Source organism: Osmerus eperlanus, chromosome 21 (genome assembly GCF_963692335.1).
Source record: "Osmerus eperlanus chromosome 21, fOsmEpe2.1, whole genome shotgun sequence".
Lineage (NCBI taxonomy): Eukaryota > Metazoa > Chordata > Actinopteri > Osmeriformes > Osmeridae > Osmerus > Osmerus eperlanus.
This window is the reverse complement of record NC_085038.1, coordinates 1,008,187-1,026,921: the sequence shown is the minus strand read 5'-3', so window position 1 is coordinate 1,026,921 and position 18,735 is coordinate 1,008,187. Positions and strand designations below refer to the sequence as shown.

The 18,735-nt window shown below is 50.0% G+C and overlaps 2 protein-coding genes across 5 annotated transcripts in view; one reads left to right on the top strand and one right to left on the bottom strand.

The window, feature by feature from the left end:
• The window catches only part of LOC134007717 (adenylate cyclase type 10-like), a 15,665-nt gene extending 10,295 nt beyond the window's left edge, over positions 1–5,370 (top strand). Inside the window, exons 22-32 of one of the 2 annotated variants that reach the window (XM_062447351.1) lie at positions 118–358; positions 1,065–1,205; positions 1,306–1,472; positions 1,873–2,029; positions 2,679–2,883; positions 3,009–3,195; positions 3,347–3,462; positions 3,863–3,980; positions 4,103–4,298; positions 4,687–4,875; positions 5,055–5,370. In XM_062447351.1, the coding sequence (XP_062303335.1) occupies positions 118–358; positions 1,065–1,205; positions 1,306–1,472; positions 1,873–2,029; positions 2,679–2,883; positions 3,009–3,195; positions 3,347–3,462; positions 3,863–3,980; positions 4,103–4,298; positions 4,687–4,875; positions 5,055–5,309 (1,972 nt within the window). In that variant the 3' untranslated portion in view covers positions 5,310–5,370. Of the gene's footprint in view, positions 1–117; positions 359–1,064; positions 1,206–1,305; positions 1,473–1,872; positions 2,030–2,678; positions 2,889–3,008; positions 3,196–3,346; positions 3,463–3,862; positions 3,981–4,102; positions 4,299–4,686; positions 4,876–5,054 lie in introns of those variants that run through there. The other variant, XM_062447350.1, reaches the window with a different exon arrangement.
• The window catches only part of slc4a10a (solute carrier family 4 member 10a), a 27,377-nt gene continuing 13,971 nt past the window's right edge, over positions 5,330–18,735 (bottom strand). For 2 of the 3 annotated variants that reach the window (XM_062447357.1, XM_062447358.1), the window contains 19 exons: positions 18,003–18,091; positions 17,531–17,688; positions 17,313–17,400; positions 17,061–17,207; positions 16,311–16,411; positions 14,457–14,631; positions 14,002–14,135; positions 13,049–13,294; positions 12,518–12,623; positions 12,187–12,348; positions 11,435–11,548; positions 11,151–11,312; positions 10,602–10,853; positions 10,289–10,357; positions 9,717–9,890; positions 9,098–9,220; positions 8,806–8,870; positions 7,841–7,966; positions 5,330–7,025 (listed from right to left, as the gene is read on the bottom strand). In XM_062447357.1, the coding sequence (XP_062303341.1) occupies positions 6,947–7,025; positions 7,841–7,966; positions 8,806–8,870; positions 9,098–9,220; positions 9,717–9,890; positions 10,289–10,357; positions 10,602–10,853; positions 11,151–11,312; positions 11,435–11,548; positions 12,187–12,348; positions 12,518–12,623; positions 13,049–13,294; positions 14,002–14,135; positions 14,457–14,631; positions 16,311–16,411; positions 17,061–17,207; positions 17,313–17,400; positions 17,531–17,688; positions 18,003–18,091 (2,570 nt within the window). In that variant the 3' untranslated portion in view covers positions 5,330–6,946. Of the gene's footprint in view, positions 7,026–7,606; positions 7,643–7,840; positions 7,967–8,805; positions 8,871–9,097; positions 9,221–9,716; positions 9,891–10,288; positions 10,358–10,601; positions 10,854–11,150; positions 11,313–11,434; positions 11,549–12,186; positions 12,349–12,517; positions 12,624–13,048; positions 13,295–14,001; positions 14,136–14,456; positions 14,632–16,310; positions 16,412–17,060; positions 17,208–17,312; positions 17,401–17,530; positions 17,689–18,002; positions 18,092–18,735 lie in introns of all 3 variants that reach the window. The other variant, XM_062447359.1, reaches the window with a different exon arrangement.

Below are 18,735 nucleotides of genomic sequence, written 5' to 3'. Positions count from 1 at the left end.
GTGTGTATGCAGTAGCAGTGTGTGTCTGTTTGAGTGTGTGTGTCTGTGTGGAGCTACCTTGGAGCAATGTGCTATGTTTGATTTGTGTAATTATGTGTATGTGTGTGTGTGTGTCAGCACAGAGAAGCAGTTCCTGGCCAGGCTGGACTCCATGCTGGATGAGGGCAGCAGCAGGGTGGAGAGGATGAGGCGATGCAGCACAGGGGAGCGGATGAGGGGCTGCAGCTGTGAGCAGGTGGTCCAGTGTGTTCTGGAACCCATCATCCGTCACTGGGCCGGCGTGGGCGACGTGTCCAGAACCTTCTACTACCTCCTGGAGACCGCCGCTGCCTCCATATACCTACACGACAACCTCAGGGTGTGTGTGTAGTCTGTATGTGTTTGTGAGTGTGTAATATGTCTGTGTGTAGTGTGTATGTATGCGTGTGTGTGTGTAGTGTGTGTGTTGCTGGGGGAGACAGCAGGCTGTGTTCCCTGCTCTCCTCCAGGCTCTGTCCTACTGTTCCCTGCTCTCCTCCAGGCTCTGTCCTACTGTTCCCTGCTCTCCTCCAGGCTCTGTCCTACTGTTCCCTGCTCTCCTCCAGGCTCTGTCCTACTGTTCCCTGCTCTCCTCCAGGCTCTGTCCTACTGTTCCCTGCTCTCCTCCAGGCTCTGTCCTACTGTTCCCTGCTCTCCTCCAGGCTCTGTCCTACTGTTCCCTGCTCTCCTCCAGGCTCTGTCCTACTGTTCCCTGCTCTCCTCCAGGCTCTGTCCTACTGTTCCCTGCTCTCCTCCAGGCTCTGTCCTACTGTTCCCTGCTCTCCTCCAGGCTCTGTCCTACTGTTCCCTGCTCTCCTCCAGGCTCTGTCCTACTGTTCCCTGCTCTCCTCCAGGCTCTGTCCTACTGTTCCCTGCTCTCCTCCAGGCTCTGTCCTACTGTTCCCTGCTCTCCTCCAGGCTCTGTCCTACTGTTCCCTGCTCTCCTCCAGGCTCTGTCCTACTGTTCCCTGCTCTCCTCCAGGCTCTGTCCTACTGTTCCCTGCTCTCCTCCAGGCTCTGTCCTACTGTTCCCTGCTCTCCTCCAGGCTCTGTCCTACCTGAACGAGGCCAAGGCGATCCTGGACAACCTCCGCTGCGGCCTGCCTGCGTTTGAGACGGCCGAGCCCTCGGTGAGGGTGAAGATCTGCAGCTTTGAGAAGGCCTGTGTGTTCCGTCTTAGTGGAGAGGTACAGGACCCTGTGTGTTCCGTCTTAGTGTCCCACACTATGTCCCAGCGCCTGCTGTGGTGTCAAGATTACAAGTGTGGCTGTGCTTCTGTGTATGTAGGTGCTGTACAGCACAGGCCAGATCCGCGAAGCGGAGGAGATGTTTGTGCGAGCGCTGAAGCACCTGAACAGAAGACTCCCCAGGAACCGCCTGGCCGCGGTGCTGAAGCTCACCCTGGAGAGGCTGAAGAGCCGCTGCTACGCGTCCACAACCTTCAGGACCCCAGGGTCAGTCCCCCGCCCTGCCCAGACACAGGCGTGGACCCTGGGCAGTTCTATGGGCGTATGTAAGGCCCTCTGTAACATTGCCTGTAAAAAGGGCTGTAGAAATCTATTTGATTTCTGATGGCTGTTCCCTGTAGACAAGTTAACCAGCTACATGTCATTCAGCCACAGCAGCTTGCATCCACAGCAACATACAAATAGTGTGCATAGAAATTACTATAGCTACATGAACACAAAATAAAGCGAGTGAGTTCATCTTAAACAAACCATGCCACTAGTATTAAGTATTAGTATTATTTTAAAACTAAAAACTATCAATATGTTTCCAGCTTATATAACACACTAGAGATGCCTTCTTTTTTCAGAAACATGGACAGTGGTGCTTCTTGTTGTGTTTTACCAGGAAGAAGAAGCTGGCCCGCCTGCGGGAGCAGATGTCCTGTCTGTCCTACCTGTGGCAGATCTGCTGCATGAGGTCCTCGGCCAATCACACGCTCCACGCCTCGCTCGCCATTGCCATGGAGAGGAACTCTGCCTGCCTCAGTTCACAGGAGTACAAGGTCAGCTGACCCAGGGAGAGCTGTCCCAAAACAACACTAAACACATCTTCAAGTTCTAGAATTTTTTATTTGTCAGATGCACAGAACAACACAGGGTCAGACTGGGCATTGAAATTCTTTGGACAAGACAACGCAAAGCAACCTGGCATAACATTACATATAAGTACTCAGAACATAGGTTACACCAAGGCTGGGCGATATAAAAAAAAATATGATATCTCGATATTGTCAAAATGTTTACGATATTTGATATATCTCGATATCTTTGCATTTTCATTTAAATAAGAAAAAAACATGATTTTCTTTTGCCCCCCAAAGTTGTATTTTTTATTTTTAATATTCACGATATTTTTACATCAACATAAAAATTATTGCGATATATATCGCTAATATTCGATATATCGCCCAGTCCTAGTTACACTTATGATAAGCTAACATATAATATACTAAAGCTCCTAAATATACATCTGGAGAGACGCATAGAGCTAGGAGTTCATAGAGTTTGACATAAATATTTCAGTTCTGGAGAGAACTGGAGAGGTGTTATTCAGGGTACCAGGTGTGCGATTAAAACAGTTCCAGTCTAACCAGCAGACCAAATCTCTCCTCTAGTTCCTCTCTCTTCCCTCTTCCTCCTGTGGCATTCCAGGTCCTCTTCTCGACCATCGACTACTTCCTGTTCTGCCGTCTGCGGGGCTGTGAGGGCGAGTGCAGCAGGCTGGAGCGCCTGCTGTGTGGGGCGTGCCTGCAGCTGCCTGGGGGACCAGAGGGGCTGTTCATCATGAGTCACCTGGTCCACACGCTCTGCATCGTCAAGATGTGCTCCGGAGACCTGGCTGGCTCCATCCAGTACGGTAAGGTGAGGTGCGTGTGTGTTAGTGATGTGTGTGTGCCTGTACGAGTGTGTGTATCTGTGTGTGTTAGTGAAAGGCAGACAGGATGTCTACAGGTGGATCTCAGGAGCTTGTGTGTGTGTCAGGTTACCGGGCTCAGAGAATCAGCATGCTGACCTGCCACCCAAGAGAGGACAGGGAGGTGACCAGCCAATCAGGAGAGGACAGGGATGTGACCAGCCAATCAGCAGTGGATGTGGGGGTGATCAGCCAGTCAGGAGTGGACATGCGGGTTACAGCCATCCTCCACACCCCCCTGCTGTTCCTACAGAGGTGACCTCAGCCACCCGGCACTGCGGGATTAGACACACACACATCACACTTCAGTATCTAAGAGATTCTCCAGCTTGAAAGTTTAGGGCGATGACACACAGTTGACACTGATGTGTCTGTGTGATGTGTGTGCATGTGTGTGTGTGTCCAGGTACAAGGAGTGTGTGCAGCTCATGCAGGTCCTGGAGGATGTGGGCAGCAGGAGTGGAGTCAGCTCAGCCACAGGATGGTTCTACAGTTCCTGCTTCCACACACTCCTCTACGCAGGCATGCAGAGCTCTGAACACACACTCCTCTACGCAGGCATGCAGAGCTCTGAACACACACTCCTCTACGCAGGCATGCAGAGCTCTGAACACACCAGGACCAACACAAACAGAACAGCACAGGACAGATTAGAATAGAACAGAACAGGAAATAGCAGAATAGATTAGAGCAGCATCCAGCTTCCTCTGGGTCCAGCAGCAGGGAGGTGATCTCTGGGTCCAGCAGCAGGGAGGTGATCTCTGGGTCCAGCAGCAGGGAGGTGATCTCTGGGTCCAGCAGCAGGGAGGTGATCTCTGGGTCCAGCAGCAGGGAGGTGATCTCTGGGTCCAGCAGCAGGGAGGTGATCTCTGGGGCCAGCGTGGTGTGAACAGGCCGGCTCACGGTGGCGTCTGTGTTTCAGGCTTCTCCTTCAGAAGCTTCGAGAGGTGCTGCCGCTTCGTGGAGGAGTCCCAGTCTGACCCCAACCTGCTGCTGGACCACAGCCTGATGTGTGACCTGTACTCTGCTCTGGCCCTCTGGTGAACCTCACCACAACGCCACACCTCACCACAACGCCACACCTCACCACAGCGCCAACCCTTATCCTGCTGATGCTAACTGGTTGTGTGTGTGTCCCTGTGTGTGTGGTCTGCGTACTCAGGTATACAAGGCTGTGTGATTGGGAGAGGGCGCGTTTCTTTTATACCAGAGTGTGTGCCATCGTCCCCCAGACGCCCGCATCCATCCAGTCCACCAGCGGAGGAGCCATGTTCCTGGAGTCCAGCGTGCTGCTGTTCAGGAAGGCCCTGATGGAAAACAACAAACACATCCTCCTGATCTACCACACAACTCAGAAGGTGCCACACACAGACATGGGAAACGGTACTGTACTGGAGGTTGTTCTGGTTACAGTACTTTACAACTTTTTACTTTCACTTCTTACACAAATATTCTGTACTTTCTACTTCTTACTTATTCAAGCCAGGCTTGTTACTTAGTTTGAATCTGTATTTTGTATTTTATTTATTTTCATTGCGCACCTTTTTTCATTTACTGGCTATCATGCACAACAACGTAAGCTCCCAAGCTTTAAGCTTTCACCAAAAAGTTTGAACAAATATTTTCCACAAAATGTTTGACCAAATATTTTCCCAAAAAGTTGATTAAAAAGTTTGGAAACGTTGAAAAAATTATTGTGGGGAAAAAGGTTTCAAAAGGTTGAAAAACACTCTCTGTCCCTCACAGCACTTCACTGAGTTCCACTTGAAGTTCTCCCGCGTCCAGATGTTCACTCCTAGGGTGTTGCACCTGAAGGCCTACCTGTACCTGCTGGCCGGTCACGAGGCCCTGGCCCAGCTGCTGCTCTCCAGGGGCCTCCAGCTCAGCCAGGAGCAGGGGAACAGGCTGGAGCAGGCCTGGGTCACACACAGCCAGGTGGGAAGAGGGGATGCCTGAGGGTCACGGAGACCACGAGATGCAGGCGTGAGTAGAACCTAGTCCTTTACATCTTCTCCCTCTTCCTCCTCCTCCTCCCTTTTCTCCCTTCCTTCCTCTTCTGTCCTTTCTTCTCTCCCCCTCTTCTCTCCCCCTTTTCTCTCCTCCTCTCTCTCCAGGCTGAGTGGTTCGGCACGTCCCCTACGAGCCCCAGTACTTGGCGTTCCTCCACCCTGAGCATGCCCTCCTGGGAGGAGGCCCAGACCATGACCCTGGAGCAGCTCTCCTCCTCACACTACTCCTTCCAGGGCCTCCCCTCCAGGACCAGGCCCGTCCCACGCCTTCCACCCCGCCCCGAGGACGCCATCCTGCTCAAGGCCTCGCAAGCACGCCCCGAGGCCTCGGAGCTCAGCACGTCACAGACTAAACTATAAAAATAATCATTTGAACCCAATTTCAGATCAGTGTCGCAGTCGCTTTATTTGAATGGCTCACACAACCTTTTCTCTAACGCGTCCTGTCGTGTAGCAAATCACATTTGGAACCACATTTGTTGATATTTTACACAGATAATTCAAACTCTTGAGTGCAAGTCTTCAGCTATCAATACTACATTTTAAGGCAGAATTCCACACTGAAGTGGCCAAAATTTGATATTGATATATTTTTGACCCTTTCATGTATTTTTTTCTACCTAACAAAAAATCCATCAATACAACACCACAATGGGAAAGACTTTTAGAACAAAACTTTTTTTTTTTTTTTCGTAACATCAATTCAAAGTTAGTAATATACTAGTTAACATTTTACATGAATAAAATATACTATGTATTGTACATCAAGAATCTTTACTATTTATTACGTTACCCTTTTCTCATCAAAGGTTTATTGCATCTCTCAGAGAAACCCCCGTCCAGGAACAAGACAAGGCTGGTTGGGCTTCTTGCTAACCAGGTAAACCAGCCTGACCTTTAACCTTGCTCCACCTCAGGGTGAACTAGTGGGATCTGGCAGGATCAGGGTGGTTTAGCAGGCTACCTTTGTGCAGGTGTTTGACAGTAACAGTTTGTTTAAACAGACATGGAGTTGCTTTGGAGGGAGTGTTCACATGTGCAACGCAATGAAACATCATGACGATGACACGTGATGAGGACCAAATTCAGATGAAAATAAACTATTTTCTACAGTTTCTGTAAAGAATCGTTTGCAAAATCAATCTGGAGAAGCTAAGACAACATTGTTTTTTTTGTTTTTTTCCCCAAACTTAGCTAGTTAAATGTACAGTACCTTAGTAACTTCAGGGCTATGGTTCAGTTACAGCCACTAACCCCAACAAGTGCCTTTAAAACACTGTCCTGAACTCACTGGTTAATACAGTGCTATGAACATACAGTGTCAACCGTAAAATAGCAATGATAAAATATTTCATGAAATACTGCTTCAAAACATTTAGATATACAGTGTATATGTAGATTTATATATTAAAAAAAGTTTCACCTTCAAAATGTTTTTCAGGATTTTCTTCAATTATACCCCACAGGTTTTCATGTTTTCAAAGTAGGTTGTTAGTGGCAAATATCTAGCTAGAAGTTTTTAAAGAATCTTTTGTGTCAAGTGCATCTATTCAATAGTGATATCCCGTTAACACCAAACATAAATTCCATTAATTGGAGGTTTTGTTCTGATAGGTTATCATAAGGATCATAAACAGTTATATTTGTTGGAAAAATAGAAAAAACATACAAAATACAAATAATCCATCAAAAAGTAAATACGTTTTTAAAAACCGGCATTGAAAATTGTTGCTGAATTGGCCCATTAACACAACCCCACGAAGTGTCAGTAAATCTCTCACTTACTCATACTCTTAGCTTCACCATACATTGTAAAACACATGACACTGAATGTTTCTTGGTTTCCGCTAAAAGGTTATCCATTTTCTAACAGACCTGTTCACACACAAGTTGCACACACAGACGATCAGGACAAGGACGCACAGGACAGGACAGTGGTCTGGTGGCACTCCGGAGCTCTGCTCTTCGTCTGCCAGAGCGGCAGCCGAGGGGAAGCATCACAAACTTGTCTCCCGGTCCAAACCCTTCTCTCCCTTGCTCCTCCGCTTGAATCTCTTCTCACCGCCAGGGGAGAAACTGTGGAAGACAAGGGGACATGGGCGGAGTCAGACAGATGAGGGGCGGAGTCCCACAGACTGTAGGGGCGGAGTCACACAGACTGAGGGGGTGGAGTCACACAGACTGTAGGGGCGGAGTTACAGACTGTAGGAGCGGAGTCACACAGACTGAGGGGCGGAGTTACAGACTGTAAGGGCTGTAGGTGTGATCAGGGGGGTGGGTGTGTTTTATCCAGGCATGCATATAATGACACCATTCCTAAATAAGTACACAACACAATGCCTATTAGAACAGGCTGGACTGAGAAGTAGACAGGGAAGAGTGGTGCAGTACAGCCCTCAAACTGTGGGGGGCATCACTGCCATGCGCTTCCTGTTTATGGAAAAACAAGTACACCATGCATTACAGTCGTCGTGCGTGTGTACATTCACAGTTTCAAGCAGGTGAGCAGGCATTATTCCCCCAGTAAAACAAACAGCACAGCAGGAAACCAAGGTGACAAGATCAGACACAGTTTCCTCGTGTTCCACAACATGCAACGACAAGCCCTCCTCTCGTCAGCGGGACAAAGCTCGTCATGCCTTCACAGAACCACTTACCTCTGGCAGGCGGCTCTGGGAGGCTAGGTAGGGGAGCTTATGAATGGGACAGGATGACAAAGGCAGTGAAGGGGTTAATTTTTATGAGGGAACGGGTTAACATTTAGCAAGTCGTCCTGCTTGTTTTTTTGTTTTTTTACAAATATTTTGTAGGTCGTTCTGTCGCACTGTTTGGTGTTGTGGCGTGTGGGCCCTGGTGACTGGGAGGATGAGATGGCGGCTGGAGCGTTTTACCTCTTGGCGCTGGGATCTTTCTTTTTTTCTGCGTTCTCTGGGTTGACACTCTTCCACACGTTTCCGAACGAGCCCTTGGACATCTCGTCTGAGATGTTTACTGTGGCTGGGTCACTAAGGTCCGTCCTGTAAAACACCAGGGAACACGCTAGCTTCTTCAGGTCCAGCAGACACATCTAAAACACAGTCGGTTCCCTGCCTCTGAACACAGAAACACTGTTAGAACTATTATGCTTTTGAGTTGTTCTTGATATCTTTAGGGAGCATTGCTGCCTTTAGTACCTGAGCTGGATTGGAACCCGGCCGCTACGATGGGGCTTTAACTACATGGTACACAGCTACATGATACAGCTACATGATACAGCTACATGATACAGCTACATGATACAGCTACATGGTACACAGCTACATGATACAGCTACATGGTAAACAGCTACATGATACAGCTACATGATACAGCTACATGGTAAACAGCTACATGATACAGCTACATGGTACACAGCTACATGATACAGCTACATGGTAAACAGCTACATGATACAGCTACATGATACAGCTACATGGTAAACAGCTACATGGTAAACAGCTGCAGGGTACACAGCTACATGGTACACAGCGGCAGGGTACACAGCTACATGGTAGACAGCTACAGGGTACACAGCTACATGGTACATAGCTACAGGGTACACAGCTACATGGTACATAGCTACAGGGTACACAGCTACAGGGTACACAGCTACATGGTACACAGCTACAGGATACACAGCTACAGGGTACACAGCTACATGGTACACACATTACAGCACCACAGGACTGTGCACATCCTTGATCTAATGCTGTACTTTCTACATGCTATTTGTATGTCGCTTTGGCTAAAAGCAACTGCTGAACTCAAATATAATGTAAGATCTGTGATGTCATGAATATCCGCTAGTGAGCCCAACGGTGTGACAAGTCAGACGTACTTGTAGTGTCCCTCCATCGGCACCTGGATGATCCCCTCCTCCTCCGCTACGATGCTGTGTTCCTCCTGGGGGGGGGGGGGGACACAGCATCAAAACAAGCCTCCAAGAGACCAGAGGTTCACCTCAGTTAGCAGTATGACGTCACAGACAGAAGTTCGACCTATTTCACGTTGCACCGGAGCGAAAGTGTCCTTAAGACAGCTACCTGCTGAATGCCTAACAAGCGTTTTTACTCAGATAAAGCAGAAAGTCTCCAGCAGTGAATCCGGAGCAGTAACAGTTTCTACGGCACCTCCTCCTCCGCATCCTCCAGTTTCTTCTTCTTCCACTCAGGAATCAGGTCATCCAGCCAGCTCAGCTCCCGCTTGGTGTAGAAGAAGTCCAGGAGCTTCCGGATGAACACCAGGGCTAAGACCTGGAGCAGGAGAACATGGCAGACGCAGGATTTCGAAAGCAGAAAAGCTTTAGAAAAAACATCTGGAACAATCCCAGAGACTCAACAAATACAGCTACAAACACACACACACACACACATCTCCACACAAGGACACACACACACACACCTCCACACAAGGACACACACACACACCTCCACACAAGGACACACACACACACCTCCACACAAGGACACAGTCACTCTGGATAAGAGCATCTGCTAAATGTAAGGACACACACATCTCCACACAAGGACACACACATCTCCACACAAGGACACACACATCTCCACACAAGGACACACACATCTCCACACAAGGACACACACATCTCCACACAAGGACACACACATCTCCACACAAGGACACACACATCTCCACACAAGGACACACACATCTCCACACAAGGACACACACATCTCCACACAAGGACACACACATCTCCACACAAGGACACACACATCTCCACACACGCACCATCATAGGGAAGACGATGGCAGCCTTGGAGGTCTTGATGATCCAGAGCAGAGCCAGGCAGGTGAGCTGCACCACGGTGAACAGGTGCACCTTCCTCAGGGGCACGTGCCGCAGGTAGATAAAGTCCGGCTGGTGTTTGGCCGGCATGCCGAACAACTTCAGACGGTCGAAGAACTGGACCACAGAGACGTCGGCATGGTAGAGATGAAATAACGACACGAGAGAAAGTCAAACCTTATAAAGTTTCTGATAAACAACGTCAACTTTGTCACTGTCGGTTACGTAGTCCCACACAGTCTGGGAACTCTGGCAGAACACACAGGGTTAACTCAGCCAGGCAGGAACTAGAGACTGGGCTCTCTAACACACAGGGTTAACTCAGTCAGGCAGGAACTAGAGACTGGGCTGGCCTGCTACAGTATCGAGGTACCACTGAGTGCCTCTCTGAGGACATTCAAGTTTTTTGAGACAACTCTACTGTACCATCTCCTTGAAGAGTGTCTGCTAAATGACTAAATGTATCTGCAGCAGCATGCAGTACCGGTCCCCTACCACTGGGGGGAACCACTCACCTGAATTCCCCTCAGAGAAGAAGCTCCCATGTACAAGAAGACCCCATACAGCACTGGCATCGGGATGAACTGTGAATACAAACACAGATACCCAGTCAACAGACTAGCAGACACACTGGTCTAAAAAATATTTTTATGGAAGAATTGTTAATGATGCTGTACACTATACCCAGAGGTTTATTAACAGTGTGTGTGAGCGTGTGTGTGTGTGTGTCTGTACACACGCATGACGGAGCTCTCTCCCTCACATCTAACGAGTCACACCTCCGTCCCCCTCGACTCCCTCCCTCTGACCTTTCACCTCTGACCTCACCTTGAGCACGGATGTCATGAACACGGAGCAGCCCATGAGCAGGAAGATCATGAGACCGGTGAAGCGCTGCTCTCTGATCCCCAGGAAGCGGGGCTGCTCGCCAGGGGCGGAGCACTCCGACTCCAACTTCAGGCTGTTGACGTGGGAGATGGAGAGGACGGTGGCCGCCACGAACCAGGGCAGGCCCATGAGGGAGCACACACCCAGCATCACCCCCACCACAAACAGGTCCAGGTGGTAGCCACAGCCCTTCTGCACCACGGAGAGAGGAGAGGAGTTAAGACGCGCTCTGGAGGAAGTGTTGATGGTATTTGTTTAACGGAGGGGTTTGATTGGGCACCTCCTGGTTCAGGGATGCTGAATAAGGTGTTTGTTTAGCAGACGCTTTTATCCAAAGTATTTTTTAGGGGGCGACTGAACTTGCAATGGTGCGGTAGGGTATGATCTGCGTCAAATACTACTGAGGTACATCAACAACACCGTCGAGAAACATCCTAAACGAGATTCCTGACTGGACAAAGAACATTCCCTCCATTTTGAGGATGGTACCTTCAGCTTGTGCTCCTTCCTGTTGATGATGACGGCGGTGATCTGCTGGTCCATGAAGATGAGGATGGTGCAGAGCAGTGCGGGGATAACCGTCACGATGGTGGTCCACCAGGGGTTCGGCCCCACCGGGTTGATCCACCACCCGCGGTCGTCCCTGGTGGGCTGGAGACGACCACACAACACAATACATTTTTTGTAACATAAAATTGCTCATTTTATTCGTGTACAAAAGTCATAAGAGTTATATACGTGCGTGTGTGTGTGCTGTGTGCGTGTGTACTTACTTTAAACTTGCTGGGGACCTGCAGTTTTGGGGAGGGGATTCCCAGGCCGTAGTCCACCAGGACCATGGTGAGGATGGTGATGAAAACAGCAAAGTCACTGATGATCGCCCTCACCTGGAGAGGAGGACCAACAGCAACTCAGTTTCATTTGACTCATTTAGCAAACGCTTTAATCCAGAGTGAGGTATGAGTTTTATGACGGAATTGTTCATAGCCATCTATATATATATATCACATTCATTATATAACCATGATGGCTTAGAGGTTGTCACTAGAAAAAGGGAAAAGGATGGCCGGGTCAGGCTGAATGGGGTTGTGTATGCAGTACTGCTGTTTCACCACCAGGTGGTGTCAGTCGTTCATGGATGGAAGTCGACTCTTTCCACACGAACCAAACTGTTCTCAAAATGACACCTGGGATTCATTACTGTACTCTCGATGACCACAAACCACAGAAACTAAATAACTATGAAGTCTGTGAATAAAACGGGGAAGCTGTTTCCTGTGTGGCCTTCGAATGACTGACAGGCTAGACTAAGAGGCTAGGATACCAAGATGCTAGGAGGCTAAGAGGCTAGGAGGCTAGGGAGGCTAAGATGCTAAGTGAATAGGATCCAAGGTGGCTAGGAATCTAGAAGGCTAGTAGGGTAGGACGCTAAGATGCTAGGACACTAGGTGGCAGGGAAGGTGGCAAGGAAGCAGGAGGCAAATGGCAGGAAGCGAGGAGGGCAGGAGGCGAGGAGGAGTCGTGCCTTGGTGGGGAAGTATCGGCTGGTCTTGAACTCCTTGAGGAAGGAGGACATGGCCACGGTGGAGAAGAACAGGATCACGGACCAGAAGAGCACGTCTGGGATGTAGGGGCCGTGAGGGCCGCAGGCGCTGCCCTCGAAATGACCCCGGAACACCTCGCACTCCTGCACAGACAGGGGAGACAAGCTGGAGAACCGTGGTGATCCAAGCCAGGAGAGAGCAGCTGCCCTCTGTCTCTCCTGGCTACAACTACACACACACACAACCTTACACAACCACACAGAAACACACACACAACCACACAAAGAACCACACACAGTGCTAGCTCAGTACCGAGACTTCCAGGGACGTCCAGTTGACGTTGGAGGCAGTGATGTTCCTCTCATCCCAGTACCTCAGCGTCTCGTTGGTGGGGTGTGTGGGCTCCACACACACACACCTGAGAGACACACACACACACACGTTAACAAAGTTATCCTTATCCACCTTCATGGCTCCAGACCAAACATGTCTTTCCTACTATGTAGTTAATCTATAGGATTTATCAAATGTTTATAAAAAAAACGAATAAAACAACTAAACAGACTATCCCTTATCTCAACCTGCGGTAGATTATGCAGCATACTAATGCAGTCCTTCCCTGGGATTATTCTACATAAAGCAATAATCTTGTAGAATTACTGAAAAAGATGAAGAACCCATAATGCCTGTAGCTTAACGCTGGTCTTGTTTTGTTACACGTGCACACTACAAACACATACACACAAATCCACACGCACACACAACCACACGTAACTACCCATAAACAGCGTCTGTTGCCATAAAGCGAGGACATGTGTGTGTGTGTGTGTGTGTGTGACTCACGAGTACTGGGTGAGCTTCTGCAGGTTGTTGTTCATGTTGATGGGGTAGTGCTCTCCCAGGTGGATCAGCTTCTCCAGCGCCTCGTAGATGAAGATGAGGCAGATGAGCGAGGCGAAGGCCTCCTCCGTGAAGCGCGTGATGTAGCACACCAGCGAGCTGGCGTCCGTGGCGACCAGGACCAGGCACAGGAATGCCGTCCACAGACCGATACAGGCGCGCAGGGACAGATAGGACAAACCGTAGTCCCTGGGAGGACACACACACACACAGGCAGACACACACACACACACAGACAGACACACACACACAGGCAGACACACACACACAGGCAGACACACACACACACACAGGCAGACACACACACACACACACAGGCAGACACACACACACACACAGGCAGACACACACACACACACACACAGGCAGACACACACACAGGCAGACACACACACAGGCAGACACACACACACAGGCAGACACACACACACACACAGGCAGACACACACACAGGCAGACACACACACACAGGCAGACACACACACACACACAGGCAGACACACACACAGGCAGACACACACACACACACAGGCAGACACACACACACACACAGGCAGACACACACACACACACAGGCAGACACACACACAGGCAGACACACACACACACACAGGCAGACACACACACAGGCAGACACACACAGGCAGACACACACAGGCAGACACACACACAGGCAGACACACACACAGGCAGACACACACACAGGCAGACACACACACAGGCAGACACACACACACAAACATGTTCATATGAGCACAGTCACATGTTCACACCTAAGCCTGGCCACGTGAAGCGCTAACATCGCTGATCTCTATACAGGTGTAGCATCTGTGTACAGGTGTAGCATCTGTGTACTGTAACAGGTGCAGTCTCTGAGTACTATATCGGGGACCTACTTGCAGAACTTGAAGAGGATCTTCTCAAACACCAGGACGGGTCCAGTGCTGCCCAGGATGGTGAGAGGCTGGCCGGCGAACAGGGAGTAGGCGATGCCTGTCATGGAGGCTCCGAACAGGGACTCGATGGCACTCTGGAGGAGCAGATCACAAACAGATCAGACTGGATCATACTGGACCATACTGGATCAAACTGGACTATACTGGACCATACTGGACCATACTGGATCAAACTGGACCATACTGGATCATACTGGACTATACTGGATCATACTGCATCATACTGGATCATACTGCATCATACTGGACCATGCTATATTTATGACCAAGCCTAGTCTAATACTGATGGAGTCTCTGTACAATGGTTTTCTCAGTTCTGTGTGTGTGTGTGTGTGGGGGGGGGGGGGGTGACTGCCGTGACTGCTCTACAGGAAGGTGCACTTGTCTCGACTTACTACGCGTCCCTCCGTGGCCTCCCCCAAGAGCCCCCCGAAGGTGATGACGGGGGACATGCAGGCGCAGTAGAGGAACAGGAAGGAGGCCAGACACTGCAGGCTGACTGCATCTTTGTAGTCAGACAGGTAGTGGGGAGCCTTGCGCTTGATGTCCATGAAGAAGCCTCCAAAAAACCTGGAGATAAAAAACACACGAGGACACGTGAGGTGGTGTGACTGCACGCTTCAACACTCAGGAAGTGACACGCACAGACAGGATATGACAGACACGGATGGTTAGATGGTGTGTATGCACACATCGCTGATTTATCATCGAGCTCACATGAATACTGCATGAGGGAGGGAGGGAGGGAGGGAGGGATGGAGGGAGGGAGAAAACTGTGGAGGGGGAAGGGGGAGAAAGGGATGAGAAAAGCAGAGGGAGGAGGAAGAGAAACGGGGAGGGTATGGAGGGGGGTTAAATAAACATGGGATGGATGGATGGATGGAGGGGAGATAGATGGAGGTATGGGAGGAGGGGGGATGAAGGGGGAGGGAGGGGAGATGGATGGAGGTATGGGAGGAGGGGGGATGAAGGGGGAGGGAGGGGAGATGGATGGAGGTATGGGAGGAGGGGGGATGAAGGGGGAGGGAGGGGCCTCCAGTCCCCCCCCGCCCCCCCGCCCCCCCGCCCCTGGTAGCAGGTGGCATGGCTGCCTCGCTGGAGGTGGTTTCCGGGGCAACGGTGGGGGCGTGCCCGTCAGTGGTATTTCAGCATCTCTGGGGAGGCTCGTAGCAGAGCTGGGCTCAGAGCCAAACACTGCCAGGACCAGACTCTACTACACTGCACTGGACCAGACTCTACTACACTGCACTGGACCAGACTCTACCACACTGCACTGGACCAGACCCTGGGACCTCACCTCACTCTGTACCTCTTATCAGTGTCTAGGTCTGCACTGCACTGTGTCTGGGAATAGCGTTGCCCAAGAGTTTAATTAGGGTGTGTACTGTACCTAATGCTTCTGTACATGATGTTCACATAGCTCCAGTCCCTGTGAATGACTGGAGGTGGTTAGCACCTCTTTCAGCGCTGAGTTAGACTAAGCATGTGCGAAACAGGTGAGGTTGTGAGTAAACGCTACTGTTGATCAATAATGAATGTCGGGAGGATCTCTTTAAAGCTCCACAGGGGTATTCACTGTGTGGGTGCGTGGATAACCGTCTGCTTAACCTGGTCTTGGGAGCGCTGAATAAGAGATGGCCCTCATGTAGGACAGTCTGCTTCACTGACTCTGAACACACTCAGGGAAGTGTGCTTCAGAGAGGGGATGGATATCTAGCGGAGTGGGGGGAAGGGGAGGGGGGAGAGGAGCCCACGGCCGGGTCTGCTGAGGAAAGGAGGGATTGATTTACTGACGGGACAGAAGTGGGGGCCAGAAACAGGACAAAGAGGAAGGGACAAGCAGAGAGAGAGTGACACACACACAGACACACACAGACACACACACACAGAGAGACACACAGAGACACACACACACACACACACACACAGACACACAGAGACACACACACACACACACACACAGAGACACACAGAGACACACAGAGACACACACAGACACACACAGAGACACACAGAGACACACAGAGACACACACAGACACACAGAGACACACACACACACAGAGACACACACACACACACAGAGACACACACAGACACACAGAGACACACAGAGACACACACACACAGACACACCGAGACACACACACACACACACAGAGACACACACACACAGAGACACACACAGACACACAGAGACACACACACAGACACACACACACACAGACACACACACACAGAGACACAGACCTCCCAGTGCGCTGCAGCTCCGGTCCTCCGTGGCCCTCAGACTCCTCTGCTTCTCCCAGATCCGTCACCCCATTGGGCATGGGAGGAATCTTCCTCTTCTCCTGATAGGGTGAGAATCAATCATAGAGTCAATCAAGCATACCACAAGTCAGTCCTGCCTCTTCCTGTGCTCTGGAGGCTCCTCAGGGACTTGCTGTGTCCTGAGGACTGGGAACAGGGACCCGGGTCACACAGGGTGGTTACTGTACGCTGTAAAGACCAACGTTGTTTCTGCCAAGACTAACATGAACCACTTATTTGATGGATGAATGTTCCTCCCGTCCCAGAATAGCTGGTATTAGTGAGGGCATAAACAGATGTAAAAAAGGATTGAGAGCAGATCTCTGGAGAGTGTTCTGCGAGTCCAGCGGATCTGGGATCGGGTTCGAGCGCTGACGCTCGACCACGGGCCTGAATTAGACGCTGGAACATCTGCAGAGCTGGAGGATTAGAACCAGGATCAGGAGAACCAGTTTATTTGCCTATAGAACAGGTATAGTGGAGTTCTTTGGTCCTACTCCTCTTTACAGTTTCCTATCTAAACTTTTATTAAACAATCGAAAATTATAATAAATAATCTAAACCTAAAATACATCATCTAACCTATAATAGCCTAACATATAATGATCCAACCTATAAAAATCTAACCCTGTGGTTTCTAAACCCTGGTCCAGTGTGAGCTCTCCCAGGGGGCGGGGGCGAGGGGCTGACCTGCGAGGGCACGTTCTTGGGCGGCTCTATCCTGATGGACGGGTCCCACTCTCCTGGAGGCAGCACCGTCACCTGGTCCAGAAACTCATCGATACCCGCCACCAGGTCCTTCCTGTCCTTGGCTTTGTACGCCACGTCATGGAAGACCTGTGAGGGGAGAATGAAGAGTCACTTCAATCTGTTCTTGATTGCCCTTGTCTGCCTTTCTGGCCCTAATAAGATGTGCTTCGGTGTGCCCCCAGCCCCGCCCACCTCGTCAGTCATCAGCGTGGCGATGGAGCGGCCTATCTCGTGGTACTGGGGTCCCTTACCCAGAGGCCCCAGCAGGATGAAGAGGAACCTGAGGGATCACACAGACGGAGAACACACAGGAGTTATAACATGTTTATAACACATGAGGATTGCTCAGGATGCTAACAGGTACCTGGTGGTGATGCTAACAGGTACCTGGTGGTGATGCTAACAGGTACCTGGTGGTGATGGGCACCTCAGCCAGGCCGTTGAGCAGCACGGCTGGCGCCAGGCGTATGAACGCCACCACAGGACGCTCCAGGAACTCTAGCTCCCCCACCAGGACGTTGGAGGCCTCTGCACCCGCCGGGATCTTCTTCATGAAGTGGAGGTCTATCTACAGCAGACGGACAGCACTGTTAGCATACGCGCTAAGCTACCGCAGCAAGTAGGTTATATTACTGTTAGCATACGCGCTAAGCTACCGCAGCATGTGGGTTACATTATTTCTTACTCTTCTTGGTTTGAAATTAACACCAGGACATCTATAATATTACTATTTATCAATACAGTAACCTCCCAAAAAAAGTTACATCTCATCTTGATGAAATATTGTCAACAAATCTGGCATCTAAATCTGGCAAGAACCTCACCCTTCTTTCTTTCCTATAGCCTGTGTGTTGCTAGCTACTCAGCGCTAGATGGTCTTACCTTGCTGAAGTCTACGGCGCTGTTCTCCCTGCTCACGTCTCCCTTGACCTCCATGCTGGCCGGCTGGGACTGGGGTGAGACCGTCTGGCCTGGGAGACCACCGGAGAGGAGAGACCAGACACAGTTACACATACATGGTCTGTGTTTAGACAGGCCACTAGAGAAGCAGGACGACAGTAACAAGGTACAGTAGGTACCAGCTAATAGCTGTAGCTCCCTCAAACAGCTAGTGTGAGATCCTGCTACACGGGATGCAGATCTGGGTCAATGACTGTGTGTAAATAAATTCAAATACTAAGGTTCAATATTTATCATGTATTTATTTAAAATATACTTGCATCCAAAGCAGTGTAAAGGGTCGGTAATTGAACCTGCGACCCATTTCCTTATTTACCAAACCAGTAAACTGGTGTCATTAGCACCATATTTCTCACAATGAATTAGTGCAACTGTCCCAGGTCTGAATCTATGCGAGAGCTATGATCAGACTAAAAACACCCTGTGAGTCTAGTCAAACAGATGGGAGTTAAAGTCATGTTAGTAAAGAAGCCACCACAACCCTGGTACACATCCAGATGGAGGTTATGAATGGATGTGAGTGGTTGTGACTCATCTCTGGGTTGAATAACAGTGGAAGGGGCGGCAGTATGATCCTGGGACGTGAAGTATCCTGTGTCTACGTTCAGAAGCCCATCCATTCACTCTCAGTGCCAGAGACGCTAGCATCTACACA